The sequence below is a fragment of the Colletotrichum fructicola genome (assembly GCF_000319635.2).
Source record: "Colletotrichum fructicola Nara gc5 chromosome Unknown KSG_Nara_v1_contig02, whole genome shotgun sequence".
NCBI lineage: Eukaryota > Fungi > Ascomycota > Sordariomycetes > Glomerellales > Glomerellaceae > Colletotrichum > Colletotrichum fructicola.
In genome coordinates this window covers 5,978,213-5,998,854 of record NW_027094052.1, presented here as the reverse complement: position 1 = coordinate 5,998,854, position 20,642 = coordinate 5,978,213, and the positions used below count along the sequence as shown (strand labels likewise).

The 20,642-nt window shown below is 57.1% G+C and overlaps 6 protein-coding genes across 6 annotated transcripts; 3 read left to right on the top strand and 3 right to left on the bottom strand.

Moving 5' to 3' along the window:
- Positions 1–626: 626 nt before the first annotated feature.
- Positions 627–5,366, bottom strand: mpd2 (GYF domain-containing protein mpd2; the record flags this gene model as incomplete). The annotated part of the gene is made up of 5 exons (XM_032024479.1): positions 627–943; positions 996–2,231; positions 2,292–4,491; positions 4,546–4,951; positions 5,266–5,366. 5 exons carry the CDS (start codon positions 5,364–5,366, stop codon positions 627–629), a joined length of 4,260 nt encoding a protein of 1,419 aa, XP_031878776.1.
- A 2,047-nt stretch (positions 5,367–7,413) lies between these two features.
- Positions 7,414–8,436, top strand: CGGC5_v004461 (uncharacterized protein; the record flags this gene model as incomplete). Its single annotated transcript, XM_032024480.1, has 1 exon — positions 7,414–8,436. One exon carries the CDS (start codon positions 7,414–7,416, stop codon positions 8,434–8,436), a length of 1,023 nt encoding a protein of 340 aa, XP_031878775.1.
- A 228-nt stretch (positions 8,437–8,664) lies between these two features.
- On the bottom strand, positions 8,665–9,030 carry ypaA (Uncharacterized protein; the record flags this gene model as incomplete). The annotated part of the gene is made up of 1 exon (XM_032024481.1): positions 8,665–9,030. One exon carries the CDS (start codon positions 9,028–9,030, stop codon positions 8,665–8,667), a length of 366 nt encoding a protein of 121 aa, XP_031878774.1.
- A 1,419-nt stretch (positions 9,031–10,449) lies between these two features.
- Positions 10,450–14,534, top strand: NUGGC (Nuclear GTPase SLIP-GC; the record flags this gene model as incomplete). Its single annotated transcript, XM_066151293.1, has 5 exons — positions 10,450–11,560; positions 11,594–12,335; positions 13,018–13,414; positions 13,472–14,045; positions 14,095–14,534. 5 exons carry the CDS (start codon positions 10,450–10,452, stop codon positions 14,532–14,534), a joined length of 3,264 nt encoding a protein of 1,087 aa, XP_066009507.1.
- A 920-nt stretch (positions 14,535–15,454) lies between these two features.
- On the bottom strand, positions 15,455–16,807 carry CGGC5_v004458 (uncharacterized protein; the record flags this gene model as incomplete). The annotated part of the gene is made up of 1 exon (XM_032024483.1): positions 15,455–16,807. The coding sequence occupies one exon, from the start codon at positions 16,805–16,807 to the stop codon at positions 15,455–15,457; it is 1,353 nt and encodes a 450-aa protein (XP_031878778.1).
- Positions 16,808–18,693: 1,886 nt separating this feature from the next.
- On the top strand, positions 18,694–20,543 carry flp (the record flags this gene model as incomplete). Its single annotated transcript, XM_032024484.1, has 3 exons — positions 18,694–18,900; positions 19,046–19,992; positions 20,042–20,543. The coding sequence occupies 3 exons, from the start codon at positions 18,694–18,696 to the stop codon at positions 20,541–20,543; spliced, it is 1,656 nt and encodes a 551-aa protein (XP_031878777.1).
- Between the last annotated feature and the right edge of the window lie 99 nt (positions 20,544–20,642).

Genomic DNA, 20,642 nt, shown 5'->3' with positions numbered 1-20,642 from the left:
GACGAATAATCTCGGTTGCGATAATGAGAATGTCGCGATAGTGGGTGGTGTCTGCCCCGCGGCGGGGTAACTTTTAAGAAAAGAAAACCTTTGAAATTTCGCAACCCAGGCAGAACGGTGCGAAACTTTCGGATTGGCGGAATATGGGCCGGAGCAAAACAGTGGTACCTCCGAAAATAGCGGTTCCTAAATTCGATCTCGTCGCCGGTGAGTCAAACGGCGCTTTTTGGCGGTGTTTTGATGCCCTGTGAAATCGAAATTTCCATGGTGGGGGCGGGGCAAATTTTCACCTGCTGTCTTTCACTTTTACATAAGCAGCTCACTGGCCCCTCACCGAGCTCACCGCGGGGCCCCTCATCTTGTGCACCACCCTGATGACTCTCAACAGATTCTCATATCGACTGATTGAACGTTACGAGGGAAGACTGATTCTTGACAATGCTACACTATCGCTTGCACTGATACGCTACATGATGAGATCCCCGCCATGAACAACTAACCATACGCAATAACGCTGTCCGAGTCTCCTCAACATCGCCGTGCCGGATAGTACATGATTACGCTAGCTTTATGAATCTCATTGTGCCTCATTTTCACCATGTCCAGAGCTCGTCTGACAGCTTCTCCTAGATCTTCTTGCCCGTCTTCTTGCGCGTGGGAACGACCTTAAAGCCGGCACCCTGGATGGCGGCGTCGCCGGCAGGGGCGGGCTCCTTGTGGCCGCCCTTCTTGGCAACCTCGTTCCATCCGCTGGAAGAGCCTCCAGCCTTACTGTCGCCAGACATCTGCTTCTCCACGATGCCCTTGTCGGCGAGCTTCTTGCGTCTGATAAACTCATCGGCGAAGTGCTGTCCATTCATCGTCTTCGAGCTAGAATAGATGGCGTCGGCAATGAGGGCGTGCTCAAGAGGCAGAATGAGCAGGCCAGCGGCGAAAACATCGACTGCATACTTGGTTAGGGACGCTGAAGAGTAAAAGACTTCTGTGGAACTTACTGTCAACACCAGTGATTCCCCGAGACAGCTCGCGACTGAGCCACTTGTTGAACTCGTCCATGGCGACATCGGTCTTAGGGGGAGCCGCGATGGGAGCGGCAACAGGCTTGACTACAGGCTTCGCAGTCACCGGGGTAGTCTTGCCACCAGCAGCACTGACGGAGCGGGTCTGCGCGGCAGGACCGGTGGGCACCTTGACCTTGCCGCCGGCTCCGACGGTGGCCCAGCCGCTTCCAGGAGGAGGGGCAGTGCCGGCAGGCTGCGGGAGGCCAGGAGCGGCATTAGGCTTCGTGGCGAGATCGGCGTAGCGCTTGCCTGCAGCCGCAGTCGCCAGGCCGGTCTGGACAGCGATCTCCTTGGCCTTGACCTTGCGGAGCTCCTCCTCTCTCTGAATGTCAGCCAGGGTCTTCTGCTTGCCGGGCGTGCTGGCTCCGGGGGTAGCCTTGGTGGCGGCCGGCTTGGTCCAGGGGCTAGCGGCTGAAACCGGGGATCCGTTGCCCCAAGTGCTAGTTGTGGGCAGTCCTCCAGTGGCAGTAGCAATAGCCTTCTCACGCTCTCTGAGAGCGGCGGTCTCTTGTTCGAGAACCTGGCGGCGACGCTCGGCGGCAACCTCCTCAGCCTTGGCCGCCTTACGAGCCTCGGCTTCCTGGATTTCTTTCAAGCTAGGGCCCTTGCGACTGGCGGCCTCCTTGGCCCAGGGAGCCAGCGGGGGAGGCTCGGTGGCGGAGCCGGTGTCGGGAGTTCCGGTCTGGGAGCGGTTGTACTGCTCGGGGAGGTTGGAGCGGGCGCGCTGGGCCGTGGGAGCTGGGAGGGGGGTGCCGGCGGTAGGCAGAGGGGGAGGAAACGGCATGGGCAGACCCGCAGCAGCATTCTTGGCGGCGGCAGCAGCAGCCTGAGCCTTCTGGACCTGTTCAGTCAAAGAGAGTTGTTGCTGCTCCTCCATAATCTCTTTCATGCCGGGAGCGGGAGAACGAGACTGCTCCTGGATCGTCGCGTGAGCAGAGGAAGCTGACGCGGGGGCCTCTTGCTCGACAAGCTCTTCAGCGTGCTGGGCCTCCTGAGCCTTTTCCGCCTCGTGCTCGGCACGGAGGTCCTCAAACTGCTTGAGGCGCTCACTGAAGCCCTCCTCATCCTTCTCCAAATCCTCGGTGCCAGGCAGGTTGTTGCGCAGGCTCGTGTCGTTGGCGGGAGCGCCGATGGGCTGCTGGGGGAAAATGCTCGACAGGCTGGTGGGAGCTTGGATGCTGGTCAGCATCTGGCGCTCGGTAGGATTCAGGTTCGCGAGATCTTCCTCACGAAAATGATCAAGCCCAGACCCGACGGGGGCCTGGGCGGAGCTCTGCTGGATGGCAGAGTCGAAGAAGCCGGAACTGGGCCCAACACCACCGCCAATGGGAGGCTGATGGGGGTGAGCACCGATCGGAGACGAAATGCTGCCGAAACTAGGTTGGCTCTGCAGGCTGTGAGCGCTGTGCTGATGGTGAAGACCGGGAACACCACCTGGACCCTGACTTTGCAATCTAGTGATGGCCTGCTGCCGCATCATGTAGTCCCGCTGCTGAGCCATGGCCTGCTGCTCCTCCTGCTTTCTGCGCTCGAGGTTGTTCTGCTCCTCCGCAGTTAGAGTTCTGCCAAAACTAGGGAAGACACCACTGAGAGGCGGGATGACACCGGTGCTGCCGCTGGGAGAAAAGGGCCCGGCTTGGGTGGGAGGACCGTGAGGAATGCCAATTTGAGGGACAAGGAACGGCTCTCTGGAGTTTCCAATTCTACGGATGAGCTGTCCAAGTGGCTCAAAGTCCACATCTTCGACCTTCTTCACGCGAAGATCGGGCGTGAAGAAGTTGGCTTTGTACCAGTCATTCATCTCCAAGCCGCTGAAAGGTCCCTGGATGTTTTGCTGAGGGTCGAGATAAACCCATCTCATTCGATCAGGCATAACCATGGTACGCTGAGCACCGTAGTCAGCACCGGTGGAAGCCCCGGGAGTAAACGACTGTGGGTGTCCTACGCCGACCGCTCCGCCGTGAGAGAGGTCTGCGCCACCGAAGCCGCTGTGCGTGCGAGCCGGGTCAGAAGGGAACATCTCCTCGAAGATGCCGCCGCGGCCACTGCGCATGGGACTACCAGTTTCGCGTGGTTGGGCGGAGAAGTTGCTGCGGCCAATAGCGCCCAAGGGGTTGGCTTGGCGCAAGTCGGGGAGGGAGTCGCTCAAATTCTCCTGCTCGTGGCTTTGCATCTGAGCCTGCATGGCGGGTGGGAAAAGTGAGCCCAGCTTGCTACGGCCGATAGTCCCAGCTCCTCCAAGGCCGCCGGCGCTGGCGGGCCCAAAGACCCCGGCATTGATGCCTGCCAAGCCTGGAGACTGAAGTTCAGTACCCATGGGGCTAAACAACGAGTTACCAAAGACTCCTCCAAAGCCACCGCGCTCCCGGTCAGGGGTGCCAGTTGAGAGGGGAACAGGCCAACCAGAGCCGTAGCCGCGAGGCCCAGCGCTACTTGTCTGGCTGCGATCGCTGCCGTCGAGAGCATGACTGGGGAAGCCGCGCAGCGAGTTGAAGCCAGGGTTCTGCTCCCCGCCGATAGACGCACCGTGTTGCTTGTCAGCGCCGGTGTCATCGTGAGATTCACCGCGCTCGGCGGGAGGGCTGCGGTATGGGTTGGTCTCGGCAGGACTTTGGGGACCGGGCTCCTGCTCCGAGTGTCGACCAAGGTTCAAACCAGACATGCCGAAATCGCCAGTCGAGCCCTTGACGGGCGTCTCAAACATCCCGATGTTGCTCTGGTTGGGGACCGCTGGGGGGCTCGTGTCTTGTGCACCACCCAGGGCTGCGCTGCCGGATAGGCCGTCGTCGCCTCCGAAGGGGTCAGTATCGGTGCGAGGGCGTGAGCGCCAGGATTGGGTATCGGAGGCGGAGGCTTCGTTCGGTTTGGCGGAGCTGTCAGGACCGTCTTTGTTGATTAGGTTAGCGAAGCGACTTCCACCGCGAGCGCCGGAACCGATGGTAGAGGTCGGCGTCGGCATTGCAAATTGGCCAAAGGCACCGCCACCGCCCGCACCACCAGCAGACGTCTGGCCAGGATTGTTCCAGAGAGAGCTGATATTGGCGCCCATCGAGGGAGCGCCAGCCGTGTTGCTCCGGGTCAGACCGCCGAATGGTGGGGCCTTGGCCTGGGACCGGGCTGGGCTCTCAACCTCGTCCGGCTCCTGCTCCTTCACATCATTCTTACGCCCAAACAAGAACTGATCGTCGCCACGGGCCCCGAATCGCGCTGCACTCGGGGACGCAAGAGCGCCGCCGCCGAAGGGGTTCGAGTCTGTCGTCTCGCGGCGTCGGGTGCCCGGTCTCGAAGCGGAAACTGGAGAAGAAAGACCGTATCCAGCGGCGCTGCCGTGCGACAGAGACGCTTTCCGACCGTTGGTTCCAGGCGCTTGGTTTGCTTCCTTGTTTTGGATGGGCGGCTTCAGAGGAGAATTGACGTCGGATGCGAATGCCTGCCTCATATTAGTATCCATGGCGTGGTTGCCAGTGCTGTCATGCCAGCGCACCTTTTCCTCCTCGTCCGTCAAGCCGTTCACTCCTACAGGGTGGCCGTCACCACGGGGGTTCCAGCAGGCTGAGGGATCTTGAGAGTTATGGCTGTTATTGCTCTTGCCCCAACCCCGCGCAGCGCTTCCGTTTGTGTGTCCCGGAGTCCATCCCGGTTCTATCACGACAGAAGGGTCCGCGTCCCCCGTGCCGTTCCTGTACAAGCCCAGGATTGAGTCCTTCTGGTACTGTGACGAGATCGGGTAGTCGTAGCTGGCGGCTCCGGGGGTCTGGGGGATCGCGCCTGTGTCGGCGTTTGACGCGGCGAAGGCGTGTTCGGATGAGGCAGCGGGTTGGGAGGCTTGGCCGGGGGTCGTCGAGGGGCGGCGGAAGGTCAGCGTGCCGTTTCTGGCATCACGTCGAGCCCTGCATCGCGTGTTAGTACCTTGTGAATGCGTGGCTTGGGTGCAGTGTTGGTTAGCGGCGAGGCCGGGGACAGCAGGGTTGTGCAGGAGTGCTGTGACGTTGCGGCAAGGCTGAGAGGATGGAGCAGACTCCACACCGGCCGAGCAACCAACGCACGCAGCAAGCGTGCAGAAAGGGAAAAGATGCGACATCGTCACGACGACAGGCCGAGCAGAAAGTCTGCGGCAAAACGAAAAATGCGTGGTGGGTAGGGCAAACAAGCGACCAAGTGGGAAGAGGAGCAGAGAGAAGAGGTGGAGGAGGGGGCAACTGACCATTCCCCGCTGCCCGAACCGCGGTCGCTGCGTCCCGCTCTCGCATTTGCGTTCTGACCGGCGGCGGCGGAAGCGAAGCTTGATGGTAGATTCGAAGGCATGGCTGATGTTGGTGTTGCGCAAAAAAATAGGGGGATTGAAGGTGTTTGCTGGCGTTGAGCAAGGGCCGGGGGGTTGCAGCAACAACGCGCAGGTTGTGGTTGTGGATTTTTTTTTTTTTCTTTTGGGTTGGGGGTTTCGGGAGTTGGTCAGATTCGACTCTGGTCGCTTCCGTGGACAAGGCACGAAAGGGAACGGATGCAGTTGGATTGGTGTGTGTTTGTGTGTCGCGCGCGACGTTTCGTTGGAGATGGATACACAGAGGTGATCGGTGTTGTGATACAGATAGCTGATGAAGGCTTGCTAAACGATGGATTGATCGGGAGACCGAGGAGGGGGCGGTTCGCGAGCGTATGCGGTCGTCGTGCGAGGGTGGTGAGGGTGAGCTGTCTCGTCGAAAAAATCAAAGGTTTGAAAGGAAAATTGCCAGCTCGGAAAGACCCACGATGGGTGTGGTGTGGGGACCAGGGAGAACTGTGGGAACCGTACCCGCGCTAGGCCGAGAAGGGGAAGCGCCCGGGGTTTTGCCGGTGCCGGCCACACGTTTTTTGGGTGAGTGCCGGATGACGTTGGCTTGATGGTTGTTCTATTTATCTTGCATTTTCACTTAATCGCAAAAGAACTGAAGTACTTCTGGATGTTCCGTGTGGCTTGACATTTTCTCCGACTTGGAGGAAACACTGAAGAAAGGTACTGGCTTAATGCATTGTTGCTTCCTCCACGGCAACAAAGACGTGACCCAATGACAGAACCCCCTTCCATTGCGTCACGTGGTACGTCACACGTGACCCCACTCTGACGTTGAAGCCTCAAGTGCCCAGATCATCGGGTGCTGCTGCAGGGCTTCTGGCTTGGGGGCTATCTGACACCCAAGACCCTACGCAGTAGGCTGGGCTGGGATCGGGTGCTAAAATTCCTAAAAACCCGGCTATCTGACCTAGTCTTCAGGGGTCATCCCCTAGAGCACACCGTCGCCAATGCCCGACCTCCCCTCACTATGCACTCTAAATAGAGAAAAGCCTCCTTTCTCAGGTCAGGCCATGACTTTCTTCATCTCACCACACGCCTCAAAATGCTGCCTGCTGCCAACCAACCCGCCCGCCTCCTCGTCCCATGTCTTGAAAAGTCTCATTCCTGCCCACGACTCGCATCCCTCACGCCCACCGCAGGTGTCATTGGCCAGGAGTTTCGGAACAAGCTCAAGGGAGAGTTTAATGCTTTTGGGTTGTTTCATGCAGCCAACGGCCTCTGAACACTCACGCTCGACTCGTCCAAGGGAGGGGAAAGAGTCGACGAGGCAGCATTGCGCAGGATGATCACACACAAACAATGAGACGACGTTCGACCCCCTCACTTAGGTTGGGGTTGGCTCTGCGCTGGCCTTTGCCTTTTGCGCCTGAACTGCCCGATTATCTGCTGTCCGCAGACTTGCTGTCCGGATGAAATCTGCTCGCCTCGGGCTCGTGCTGTTTGATTCTGTCATTACTCGGTCACCTTTCTTGACTGCCTCTGTCTGCCCGCAAGATAACCGTGCATCTCGAACTTACCTTGCTGCCCTTACGTCGTGTGCATCGGTGACGTGACTGACGGTTGCTTGAAGCCCATCAAGACAGCAACTTGCATCCTGGAGCCTGCGGCCTGATCTGTGAGAACTGCCCCCGGGCTGCGCAATGGTTTGGAGACGCGAACAGCATCATCCTGTAGCCTCCCACGTGTCTCGCCCGTTTCCAACGCCGCACGTCGTCTAAAGTCTTATTCCATATGTGATTTCTCGACATTTCACTATTACCGTCTTTCTTTTCACAATGTTATGTCTCGGCCGAACCGGGTCCGGCGCTATCCCATCGCTAGTGCAAATCGTCTCATGGCTACGCTACCTAAAACCGCGGAGCCCCCTGGAAGCTTGTTCAACCACACATGCCACATCCCCAAATATCACGGCCCCCTTCCGTCACATGTGTTTCGCTGCCAACGACATCTCATCACATACATCAACATCTCACAATTCCAGGGCAAGGCTGATGCTGGCAGCCACCACACGCTAATCACATGGCACAAGCTGGACTCACGCGCTCGCTGATGAGCTGGCTCACCCGCATCCTGGCATTCCTCTTCGTCATCTGGGTATCTCCCACCGTGCTGGGCTCCTTCGGGCTCGGGGGCAAGGACGACGCCGGAGACTACGCCGCCACGAACCCCTGGCGCGACCTCCCCGCGGACCCGGCCGTCCACGAGACACTGAAGGAGGTGCTCCTCATCGGCGACACGCTGCGCGACGGCATGCTGCCCACATCCCTCCCGGGCGACGACTACGACACCTACTCGGCCATGCTGCGCAGCCTCGAGGGCCGCGAGGACCTCACCTGGCTCGTCATCCAGGAGACGCGCATCGACCAGACGGTGTCGGCGATCGCCAACCGCGGCGGGTACCACAGCCCCATCCCGGAGGAGCCTCACGACTTACATGAGCGGGCGAAGAGGCTGCATAATCACTGGTTCAAGCTCACCTCGGCCAAGGACAAGCCGGAGCGCTGGGAGGTACGGTTTGACACGACGTATCTCCCGTCGCTTCTCACGGCGCAGGCGCTGGATTCGGGAGAGCGGGCTAAGGGGTTCAAGCTGGACTTGACGCCTGCGCAGAAGGCCGAGGCGGAGGAGAAGTACAAGGCCTACCGCAAGAGGAGGGACCGCGCAGTGAGCTACCTCAAGAAGAACCCGCCGAAGCCGATGGCGTGGGTCCCGATCCAGACGGACGCCGAGGAGGTTAAGCGGGGGATCTGGGAGACGATCTTTAGCGATGGGATTGTGCGGGCTGGGCGGAAGGTGTTGGGCAAGCAGATGGCGGCGAATCCGCTGTTCAAGCCCGTCTATCGGGATCTCGTCACGGAGCGGGTTCCATATGGCTGGGTCGATCCCAACCAGCCTGCGGAGGAATTTAATGAGGCGGACCACCTCAAAGAGATGGAGGCCTTTAGAGAAGAGAGCCGTCTGAGGCAGGAGAGGTCGGATAGGCAGGCCAAGTTCCAGGAGGAGCTGAGGGCTGCGGAGCGGGGAGACAAAGATGAGTTGTAATGTCGGAGTAAAGAGGGCGTGAGAAACCGGGCGTGAGAAACCAAAGCAACAGTCTTCGCTATTCTATACAGGCTAAACGCTAGTAATTCTACAAAGATGCGTCAACCGCGTGCACCGTCAGGCTGGTCACACAACCCCCCACCCCAACGTGTCTTTTTCACCGCCCAGTTGAGCCGCACTACCACATCTCAACCCCCCCCATCACCAAATCTCATCAGCCCTCAGCACCTAGTACCCAGACAGCACAGCGCCGATGGACACAATCGCCGGCACGCCCTGGATCAGGAAGATGCGCGGGTTCGCCGTGGCACCGCCGTACGCGCCGGCGACGGCGACGCAGCCGAGGAAGAACAGCTTCAGCTGCTCGGCGAACTCGGGGACGGGGTGCGCGAGGCCCCAGGCGAGGCCGGCGGCGAGGAAGCCGTTGTACAGGCCCTGGTTGGCGGCGAGGGCCTTTGTCTTCTCGGCGAAGTCGGCGCTCAGGCGGAAGGCCTTGCGGCCGCGCGGGTGCGTCCAGAGGAACATCTCGAGGACGAGGATGTAGCCGTGCAGGCCGGCCATGAGGCCCGTTGCGGTGGCGCCGATGTAGCCCATATTTTTGGAGGTGGTGGTGTGAGAATGAGTGAGTGTGGTGGTTGAGGTTTAAGGTATTGTGGAGTTTGTGGTGGTTGGTGGCTGTTTGGGAGGAGGCCGGGGGAGGAGTGAGTGACTGGTTTTTGTCTCGGAGGCCACTGGTTCAACAACGATTGTGAAAGTTTTCACCGCAAAAAGTCCGAAGGCGTCGTACCGTTGAGATAGGGGAGCTGGACAGAACTGGACGGTACCGATGGGATAAAATCACCGGCGGAACGGAAAAACGATGGCAATTTGGGGGCGTGTTGTCTCACGAACGGATTCGGATGTTTGCGAGTCAGCTACTTTTGGGCTACACCGAGCTCACCGAGGACACCCCCGCTGAGGATGCTTGGCGGGCTGCATTCGACTGAGACAGAGGGCATCTCAAGGCTACATTTGGGAGGCCTGAATTGCATTACATGCGGGATTTTTTGAATTCTTGGGTTGGGTTGACTCAATAAGTGAAGCAATAATCGAATCAAAAGATACGCAGTCAGGTTCTTCGATATCAGCCTGGTTCAATCCCCGTCAGAGTCATACAGCAGTCAAAAAGGTGCGCCCACAGGCAGCAAGCTGTGAAAAAAAAAGTTAGAAGGGAAGAAGGATATATAAAAAAAAGCAAAAAGGCTATCTTGTTAACCGGCACTATTCTCGATTTTCTCTAGTCGTCGTTGTCCTTGTCTCTGTCCTAATCACCTTCCCTTCCTCTGTCTCCCACTGTCTCTGTCATTCATCGTCCTTGTCACCCTCGGTGGGAAAGAGCACCTTCCTAAACCAGGCGTCGGCCCCTTCCTCCTGCAAATCACAGGGCAGGCACTTGTCCAATCAGAAACTATCGTAATAGTGGATTCCTACTCTAAGCACGTGATATCGCCATCTTGCCCAGGGAAGGAACGAACAGAGGGGTTGCTTGCTGTACATAGGGAAGCTGCAGGGATGAGGCACCTGCCCCGCCCTCGACGCGAAAACTAATTGCTGCTCACCTCGACGCGTTTGCAGGGTCCTCGACGACAAACCACCATCGATCGACTTCCACAATCCCCAAAATTTCATCCACAGATATCGTCGATCGGGATATCGATTGCCTCGATTCAGCACAATCCTTTCTGAATTCTGGCACTCTTTTCCCCCCAACCCAATTGCCTTTCGTCCACTCCTTGAACCCGCTTCACCTTCACCTTATCCTTCTCACTCGCCTTCATCCCGGCCAAGCTTCTTTTCCCGGGTTACACAACCAACAATCTAAGCCGCCGCGAACGGACACCAACCGCCACCAGCCCGTATTGCTGATGGGTCCAACGTTAGCCGCAAGTCAGGTCAACCCATCGTCACCGTCACCATTTTCGTCCAAGAACCACGGTCTACGTCGGTTGGCTTAGTCACAATTCATCTGACAAGATGCCCCCGATTAAGATGGAGGGGGTAAAGATGGAGGGCGTCAAACCTGAGCCATCCGATGCCAACAACTTGCTTTCGACCCCCGTTGCACCCGTTGCGAACCCAAGGAACTCGAACCCAGTCGCATCTCCTTACGCCACACCTGCGTCGGCATCTACTCTCCGCGGCAACCCTCTTCACCATGTCAAGGCTGAGCCTGGATTGAAAGCTGAGGTCAAGCCCGAGGTCAGCCAAGAGCAACAACCCATCGAGGAAGAACAGCAAGGCCCCGACCCTCTCGAAGAGTGGTCTACAGAGACATCCCCGGAGGTCCTAGAGGATGGCGCCAAGCGAGGCCTGGACTTTTTGAACCATATCAAGAACTTCTTCAACGCTGCTTCATCCATGCCCGACACCCAAGCTCCCGCCTGGCTCAAGGCAATCAGCGATCTCGAGGCCCGATCGGAGGCTTCCAAGGCCATTGTTGGTGTCGTTGGCAACACTGGTGCCGGCAAGAGCTCCGTCATCAACGCCCTCCTTGACGAGGAGAGGCTTCTGCCGACCAACTGTCTCCGAGCCTGCACTGCCTCCCCCACGGAGATCTCATACAACAAGTCCGACGACCCCTCCGAGCTCTACCGTGCCGAGATTGAGTTCATTTCTTCTGAGGACTGGATGAAGGAGCTCAAGACGCTGTACACAGACATTTTTGACGACAATGGCAATGTATCCCGCGAGTGCACCAACCCTGACACGGAGGTTGGTATCGCTTACGCCAAGATCAAGTCCGTCTATCCTTCCAAGACCAACAAGATGATCGCCGAGAGCAGCCCCGAGAAACTCGCCAACGAGTCCGAAGTGAGACGTGTGCTCGGCAGTGTCAAGAAGCTCAAGTCAACCACCGCCAAGGAGCTCTACAACGGCATGCAACGCTACGTCGACAGCAAAGAGAAGAACAACCATCTCAAGAAGGACGTCCCCATGGAGTATTGGCCCTTGATCAAGGTTGTCCGCATCTCCACCAAGGCGAACGCTCTGTCCACTGGCGCCATCATCGTCGACTTGCCCGGTGTACAGGACTCCAACGCCGCCCGAGCTGCTGTTGCCCAGCAATACATGAAGGCATGCAGTGGTCTCTAGATTGTCGCACCCGTCAACCGCGCAGTCGACGACAAGACCGCCAAGTCACTTCTTGGTGACTCATTCAAGCGCCAGCTCAAGTACGACGGTATCTACTCCGCTGTTACCTTCATCTGCTCCAAGACGGACGATATTTCGGTGACTGAGGCCGCCGAGAGTCTCGATATTGAAGCAGACGTCGCCGACTCGTGGGCCAAGATTGACGACCTGCGCGACCAGTTGCGTATCCTCAAGAAACAACTCATGGACGGCAAGGACGAGAAGGCAGATCTCCTCGATAGGCTCGAGCAGCTCGACAGTCAGTGGGAAAAGTGGGACGACCTATCGCAGCGGCACGCTGATGGCAAGACCGTCTACGCACCCACCACCCACGGCAAGAAACGCAAACGCGGTGCGACCTCCTCCAGAAGCCGCAAGAACCGCATGTCTGCTGACAGCGATGACGAGTCGTATTCGGACGATTCGGCTAGTGATAAGGAGAACCAGCCGGACGACGACGACGACGATGGCGACAGCGATGACGAACGCCAGCCCCTAACGGAAGAGGCGATCCAGGAAAGGCTCTCGGACCTCAAAGCCCAGCGCAAGGAGGTTCGCCAACTGCGAAAGGAGGTGGACCATAAGTTGTCCGATCTTCGACAGGCCATGAAGCCCCTTCAAGCCGAAGAGAGTCGTCTTCTCGCTGGCGTAAAAGCTGTTTGTATTCAGGGCAGGAACGAATATTCGAAAGGCGCTATTCAGCGCGATTTCACCATGGGTATTAAAGAGTAGGTTTTTGGCCCCCACCCTCTCCCCTTCTCCCGTCATCGTCCCCCGTCTTCGTCCCCCGTCCCCTTCTCCCGTCCCCGGCCCCGTCATCACCTCCCGTCTCTGGCCCCGTCATCACCTCCCGTCTCTGGCCCCGTCTTCGTCCCCTATCTTCGTCCGTCGTCTTCGTACCCCATCCTCATTTCTCCTCCTCTTTTCCCCTCCTCGTTTTCCCTCCTCGTTTCCCCTCCTCGTTTCTCCTCCTCCTCGTTTCCCATCCTCGTTTCCCATCCTCGTTTCCCATCCTCGTTTCCCATCCTCGTTTCCCATCCTCGTTTCCCATCCTCGTTTCCCATCCTCGTTTCCCATCCTCGTTTCCCATCCTCGTTTCCCATCCTCGTTTCCCATCCTCGTTTCCCATCCTCGTTTCCCATCCTCGTTTCCCATCCTCGTTTCCCATCCTCGTTCCCTATCTTCAAGCCTTGTCGTCCTTTGCCTTATCCTCTCTTCTCCGTCCTCGTCTGTCTTCTCCGTCCTCGTCTCTCTTCTCCGTCCTCGTCTCTCTTCTCCGTCCCCGTCTCTCTTCTCCGTCCTCGCCTCTCTTCTCCGGTCCCGCTCTCCACCCTTGCCCTCGTTTTCCGTCCTCGTTTCTCATTCTCGTCCCCCGCTTTTGCACTATGAATTTGTTACTAACTACTGCAGATTGGATCAGGAAGCTGCCATCGAGGAGAACGAAGAGACATTCAACCCGGATGAGGATATCAGAGACTATGATGAGGTCGCTCGCAACCTGCCCGTATTCTGTGTCAGCAGCCGTGCGTATCAGAAGATGAGAGGTCGCCTACAGAAGGACGACTTCAACGACGAAGGCTTCCGCAACGCTGACGAAACTGAGGTACCCCAGTTACAACAGCATGCCAAGAAGCTCACGGAAGCTGGCCGTGCGGCCACTTGCCGTCGTTTCCTCAACGACTTGAGCCAGCTACTCAACTCCATGAGGATGTGGGCTGCCAACGATGGCTCCCTCTCCCACATGAGCGACCAAGACAAGAGAAACGAGGAAGGTCACATCCGTCGGCAATTGGCTTCGTTGGATAGAGTAAGTTCCCTGGCACTTTTGTCTTGCCGGGTCTTGCTGAGTGCTGACTGAATGCAGGACTTTAAGAAGGCCGTCGATGAATGCCTTACCTCGATAAAGGAGGCTCTGGCTGAAAGCATATACGATTACTTTGATCTTACCATTCCATCAGTGTCCGCCGCAGCCGTCCCAACTGCCACCTCCTGGGGCGCGCACCGAAGCGAGGGTGGCATGTTCTGGGCAACCTACAAGGCCACGTGCTGCCGGTCCGGTGTCTATGCTGGTGCATCTGGTCCTCGCGACTTCAATGCCGAGCTTTTCGAGCCGATTAGCAAGCAGCTTGCCACTGGATGGGAGCGTGCTTTCCAACGCCGCCTCCCCCAAGCGCTTGAAGGTTTCGCTATGAGTGCCCGCCTGCTCTTGGACACTTTCCATCATGGAGCCATCGCCCGTTCTCAGCAGCGCAGCACCAACTACGCAGGAATCAACATGCTGAGCCAGCAGCTTCGGACCCACACGGCCCGGCTCAAAGAAATTCCAGGTTTGCTCCGCACCGTCGTCCAGGAACTGCAGCGTGAGGCCAGCAGAGGCTCCCATCCCGTTATCACCGAGGAGATGCAGCCGGGATATGACTTGTGTGTCGCAGAGTGTGGTAAGTTTATCTAGTTCGGTCAACGGGTAGTAAGCTAACCTTTCGACAGGCACCGGTTCGTACGCTCGCATGAAGTCGCACATGATCAACCACGTTGAGAACGCCCGTCATACAATGTTCCGTCGCTCCACAGATAGCGTCAAAGAGCAACTCAAGGCGCTATGCAAACGGGTCGAAAATGATATGGCGGTCCAGGTTCAGGAGATTTACAACCTCCTCGCTCGTGACTACCTTTCTGTCCTAGTTGGGGTCGACTCCAGCATCCAGCCAGCTGGTCTCCCAAGAGCGGAGCGCCTTCTTCCGGCTGAAATGTACCCCATCTTGCAGGGCACATCTCGGTGGTTCGCCAAGTCTCCAGCAGCCGAGGTCTCCTCGGTTTCCGAAGACGTTGATCCATTTGCCGATGGCGACGATCTCGCCGCTTCGCAACTGCAGGATGAGTTTCAAGCAGGTGCCCACGAGGCTCGCGTTAAGACCGGAGCAGTGTAAAGATCTGCCTTTCTGCTAATGGATGACGAGAGACGGAAACGGAGACGGACGAAGACAGACGAAGATCCAAGACGATGACGACGAGGACGACGAAAACACCGGGGACGGACGAGGACCAGAGATGAAAGGGGCTGAGAGGATGGGAGGAGGACCAGCAGAAGCAACGCCAGCGGTCAGATTCTTTTGCTTCTTGGCGTACGGGAGCGCCTGGGTGCTCCTTCGTATGCTTTGAGGCGTTCGGAGCGGAAATACCCAACAGGCGTTAGGTTACCTCATTTTGCGGATGGAAAAGTAGCCCTCATGTTATCTGCACTGGAAAAGTGTGGACGTGGCGATGCTCATGGTACTTGGTCGCGGCGTTTTTTTAGTTCTATATCCCAAGCAGGAGAGGTATCATTTCAGTCGTACTTGCTTTCAATTGAACAAAGATTTGCTTAAACTTCGATTCTGCGTGTCTTGTAAGTTGTAGGTGATCTGCCAAGTTTGCCATTACCTCGTGTCCTCGGCGTTCCCAGCCAGACGCGTTCATCAGAGGTGAGGATGAGGGAGGAGCTCACACGGGTTAGTGAGGCGATGCCCTCGTCTTGCTCATTTTGGGGGTGGCGTTCGGTGAGTGGGGGGATGCTTTGCGTCAACATGAAATATTGAAAACCTTTACGGCCCATGGAGATACGGCACATGATACCCGGGACTCGAGAGCGACACGTGTGGGAAAAAAATAGATTCCACTTCCTATCTAGACTTAATCCCCAATGAGGTGATACACTGCTTCCCTACTCATGCAATCTAATAAATGCAGGGAACCCACACATGTGGCCTTTTTTGCTCAATTTCTTTCTTCAGGGCCCTGTGCTCCTACATCCCGTCTTTCCCCCAACTCGCCACTTGTCCTCACCCATTCCTCATCGTCAGCAGAGGACTCAAGAGTGCTGAGGCTTGCTGCCCGGCTTGCGCTTTCCCGTGAGGACAATGATCTCGCCCTCGGCAATGAGACGCTCGCGGGTAGCATTATCCAGCACTGGGATACGATCGATACGACCACGCTTCGACAAAGCCGAACTCTGGCTCGCGGCCTCAGCGAAGACACACTGCTGGAAGGCCTCGTTGTTCTCCTCGGCCGCGTCTCCCTTGGCCATGATCTCCTTGACGCCCTCGTCCATGATGTAAGCGCAGTCGGGGGCGTTGGGCGCCGGGGTCGCGGTGGGCTTCGCGCTCTCAGGACCGAGCAAGGCGTCCCTGAATATTTCGATGATACAGCCCACCATGGCCTTTAACTCGGCCCTCTTGGTCGCCATGGAAGGCTCCCCGACTTTGTCCCCGGCTTCGATGCCCTTCTGGCGGATCTTCTCGATTCTGGGAGCACAATATTCCTGGGACGTCATGTTGGCGGGGATCGCGGTGGCCGACTTCTTCTCGATCTGGGGCCCGACGCGGACGAGGTCCGCGAGGTTGGAGGGGTAGCCCCGGGCCGCGAGGTGGGCCTTTGTGGGGGCGGTGGTGCCGGTCGCCGTACCGGTGGTGTTGGTCGCCGTAGCGGCGGTCGAGCTAACGGTAGCTGAGGACGCGGTAGGGGTACCAGTGGCCGAGAACGCGGTAGGAGTACCGGTAGCCGAGGAAGTGCGGGCGGGCCTCTTGGTCAGCTTGAGAGGACCCGAGACGGCTGCGGTAGGGGCGACGACGCCGGGGCCAGGACGGCCGCGGATCTTCTCGATGGCGTCGTTGGGCAGGATCTTGTCTGCGGCGACGGCGGGCATTGACTTGGCCACGACGGGCCCCGGGGCGGCGTTGAGGATGGCGCTGAGGGCCTCCGGCGACAGCTTTCTGAAGCCATCATCGTCGGTTGCGCAGGCGGCGTCGACAGACGCGTCTCTCTTGTCCTTGTTGCACGGAGGCTCCGCAGTCTTGGGAGGGTTCTGCGGCTTCTTAGCCTTCTTCGCTGCCAAGAACTTCTTAGCCTTCTTTTCTTCCCAAAGCTCAGTTAAATTCTTCTCAAGCTCCTCGGGGCTGAGCTTCTTGGGCTTCGAAGGCTTCTTTAGCATCCTGGCCTTCTTCGCTGCCCAACGCTCCTTGGCCTTCTTCGACCAGGGACTGGGGTCCTCGGGGGGGCAATGACCATTGTCACAGCCAACCCACGACTCCTTAAGACCCTCCACGGCCGGGGCGGCGCCGGTGGGGGAAGGGGAAGCCGGGGTTGCGATGGGTGCCTCCAGGGGCATGGCCAAACCCGTGCCGGCGACAGCCAGGATGGCTGCCAAGAATTTGGTGGAGTGCATCTTGGTGTGTGACTATAATAGATGATGTGATAAGATGGTTTTAAATGGCAAGATTTGTTGTTCGTGAAAACCTGGTGACGTTAGAGTTGCTAGCGTTGATGTCAGTAAGCTGGTTGCTAGCTGCTGATGATGAGAAGGAAGAAAAGCGAGAAGAACGCGAGGGGAAGAAGATCTCTCTGTTTATTAAAACCTGCATTGTTCGCAACGGATGTTGTCTAAGTTCGGAGAAAGCATTGGGTGGCAATTCTTCAGTCGAGTGGCGGTTTGACGCTCAAGAATATTGAGGTTTCCCCCCCAGGGTGCTTGGGGATGTGCGGTGTGGACAAATACTTCAATCTGGCTGGATGAACGACTGTATCATGATTATGACCCTTTTGGCTTTCTTCCCTTGTCTACTGTTACTTTGTCTTCTTGGCAGTCTCCGATCCCTAGGCACTGCCATACCCTGTGGCCATCGTCATCACCATTTGTCGTCTCTGAGCTCCTCTATGGCCAATATTGCCAGTATAGATGAGCGGCCATCCTTCTGGTGAAATTTTGTTGGACAGATCTGTAGCCGCCGCATCGTTGGGTGAGATTGGAATGTGCCCGATCAGTACCAATATTGAAGCTTGTATGCGGCTTTTCGCAGGGGGTTTCCAACCCTGAGTGATGCGGCTCACAAATATCTGCGCCGTTGAACGGTTTTATATGGGTCCTGCACATCCCCGGAAAGCTTAATACCTCCATGCCGAACGGGTTTTGTGGTGTTCTCAAGCAAGGTTCTCGAGGGCCAAGGTAAGTTCGAAGGACGTCGGAGTATTGCTCTCGATACAAAGGAGATCGTCCAGGAAAAGAGTATTAGGCAGAGATTCTCGTCTCGGGTGGGGCCCATCTCCGTTTGGCGCGTTTGTAATACGGGCACTCTCAAGGTCTTGATGGTACATGTCGAGATGCGATACGGTGGTTTCGCAGCCGCTCGGGTTGGTCAGCCTGTTGCCGGAGATGCCCAGAGCGGTTTCTCCTGTGGCCGCCTTGTGGGCCTACTGGAATTGTTCAGTGGTGGCTGCGGCGAGGACAAGAAGGTTGGCCATTTCCTGATTGTCGGTGGCGGAGAACGCAGACATATTGAGTTGGTTATCTGGATGCGTTTGAACCAGGAAAAAGGTTGCTTCGATGATAATTCAAGTTGCAAAGAACCCTACAGTTTAATGAATGTGTTGAAAACTGCGTTGATCTCAAGATCCAATATTGGGCACAAGTTGGAAATATTTCAACTTTACGGAAACAAAGCGCGTGCTCTAGAAACTTTGCTTGGGCCCACAGGCTTCTTTGAAGTCAGGCAACAAAAGACCTCCTCCCTGTGCAACGAGAGAGCTACACATGAGAGAAGGACAAGAAGCTTCGATGGACAGTGGATAAAGGATAATTCAACATCCTCTTTCCGATAGGTTCCAGGGGCATCTTGGGTCTTTGAAATCCTGCAATGGCGTTTATGGACAATGCATTGTATTCTTCCTCGTCATCTTCATTGTCAAGGAGCCCATTATCCAACATTCAGCAAATGCCTTGCATATGACAATTTCAACCTCTAGCAATATTGTTGTCCGTCTACCATGTTGACCAGCTCAATGTGTAGTCGAGCGACAGCGCGCAACGACCTTCCTCATACGGACCAATGTAAACAGTCCTGTCAAGATGCAGCGCTTATCCATTCGTGCGGCACAGATGGCCGATGCGGCGCCGTAATTAGCACGACCTAATGTTCTGAGACAGGGATCATTGTGCGGCAACGTCATCCGACGTTCAAGCTCTCAGCATACAGGAAATCCGAGTGTCAACTAACCCCTCATCCTTAAACCATCACCAACTTACTGACAGATATTGATTCCTGACTGTAATTGAAGATGAGGGCGTTTCTGGCTCTATTGGCGCTCTCAGCCGCTGGTCGACCAGTCGGGCAGGATGCGGCACAGCGGCCCCTCCAATTGTCTGACGCTGATCCGTCAGTGCTCTCCTCAGACATCAGCGCTTACATCGAAGGCTTGATGGAAGAATGGCATGTGCCGGGTCTATCAGTGGCTGCTGTAGATGGAGACAAGACGTTGGCCAAGGTACTTACTCCCCCAATGTCCGGCATCACGGATCCGTCGGCGGGTCATCGCCGCCCGGCGATCGGCGCCAGGCCCGCAATCACGGCGCCGGCGTGGCCACACCAACCCCGTCCGCCCACGACACCATCAGCTAACACACCACCAGGGCTACGGCTACGCCATCCTCAACTCAACCCCCGCCACCCCGCACACGCTCTTCTACACCGGCAGCACCACCAAGTCCTTCACAGCCGCCGGCCTCTCCCTCCTCGTCGACAACTCCACCAGCCTCACCTGGACGACGCCCGTGTCCAGCGTGCTCGACGACTTCGTCCTCAGCGGCGCGTGGGCGACGGCACACGTCACGCTCGAGGACGCACTGAGTCACCGGACGGGCTATCCGCGCCACGACCTCGCGTCCTCGGCGACGACGGCGCGCGAGATGGTGCGGAATCTGCGGAATCTGCCCATGTCCGCGGAGCCGCGCGCGAGGTATCAGTATTGCAACAAGATGTTTGGCGTGATGGGGTACCTCATCGAGACGCTTACCGGGCAGTGGCTGGGTGATTTTCTGAGGGAGAGGCTGTGGGAGCCGATGGGGATGGGGGAGACGTACTTTTCGCTGAGGGATGCGGGGGAGAGTGGGCTGGGTCTTGCGAATGAGTATGTTTACGATCCTGTGCAGGGAAAGCATTTGCAGGTGCCGCATGAGCCGTTCTCTGCTGAAGAGGGAGCCGGGTCGATTATTTCGAATGTGCTTGACTACGCCAAGTACCTCCGCATCATGATGAATGAGGACGCGCCGCTGTCCAAGGACGGTCACAGGGAAGTAAAAACGCCGAGGAGCTTCTCGTCCATGTCAAAGCCTCCGTTCGTCGGGCCGGTGACGTACGCTTTTGGGTGGAACCAGGCGGTGTTTGAGGGTGAGAGGGCGTACTTTCACTCTGGGCAGGTCAACCAGTTTGTGTCAATCATGATCATGATCCCGTCGAAGAAGTTCGCCGTTACGGCCATGTCGAACACCGAATCCCCTGCGATAGAGCTGATTGCTCATCATCTTTTGTACGAGCACTTTGGCGTGCCGAAGGAGAAACGGCTTGACCTTAATAAGCAGTAAGCAGATTGCATGGACAGTGGAAACGAGACACTGATACTTGAGCAGGTACAAGTCGCAGAAAAAGTTGCAACAGAAATATCTCGAGAACTGCGGTGATTACATCTACCCTTCAGTACCAGAGCCGCCTCTTCTCCCGACGCTACCCATCTCCGACCACATCGGCGAGTATAGCGATCCAGGATATGGAACAGTCCAGGTCGATCTGCACTGCGAAGATGCGGGACCTTCGTTTCTAGGTTACAACAGGAAAATCAACGAGCAATGCAAGCTTCGCGTGTTGAACGTTGCGGGCGTGGGCTGGGCGTTCATGAAGCCGGTGCTGTATCTCGAGCCCAAGTCTGGTAATTACTGGGTCGGGCGTCTGTATATGGAGGCTGGAGATGCCCAGAACATCACGACTCCTTCTATCTGTATGAGGGCGGAGTTCAAGGTTGATGTTACCGGTACGGTGACTGAGCTTGGACTGGATCTCAGGCTGGAGAATGTACTTGAGGGTACGCCGGCAGGCGATGGGCCGCTCGTTTGGTTTAAGCGTGTCAAGGATTAGGTCCAGACAGGATACAATGGTACAAACGATGAAAGAGGATTAAGACACGTGGGTTCAAAAACAACAGTCGAACAATCAAATCCGTATCAAATGAACGCC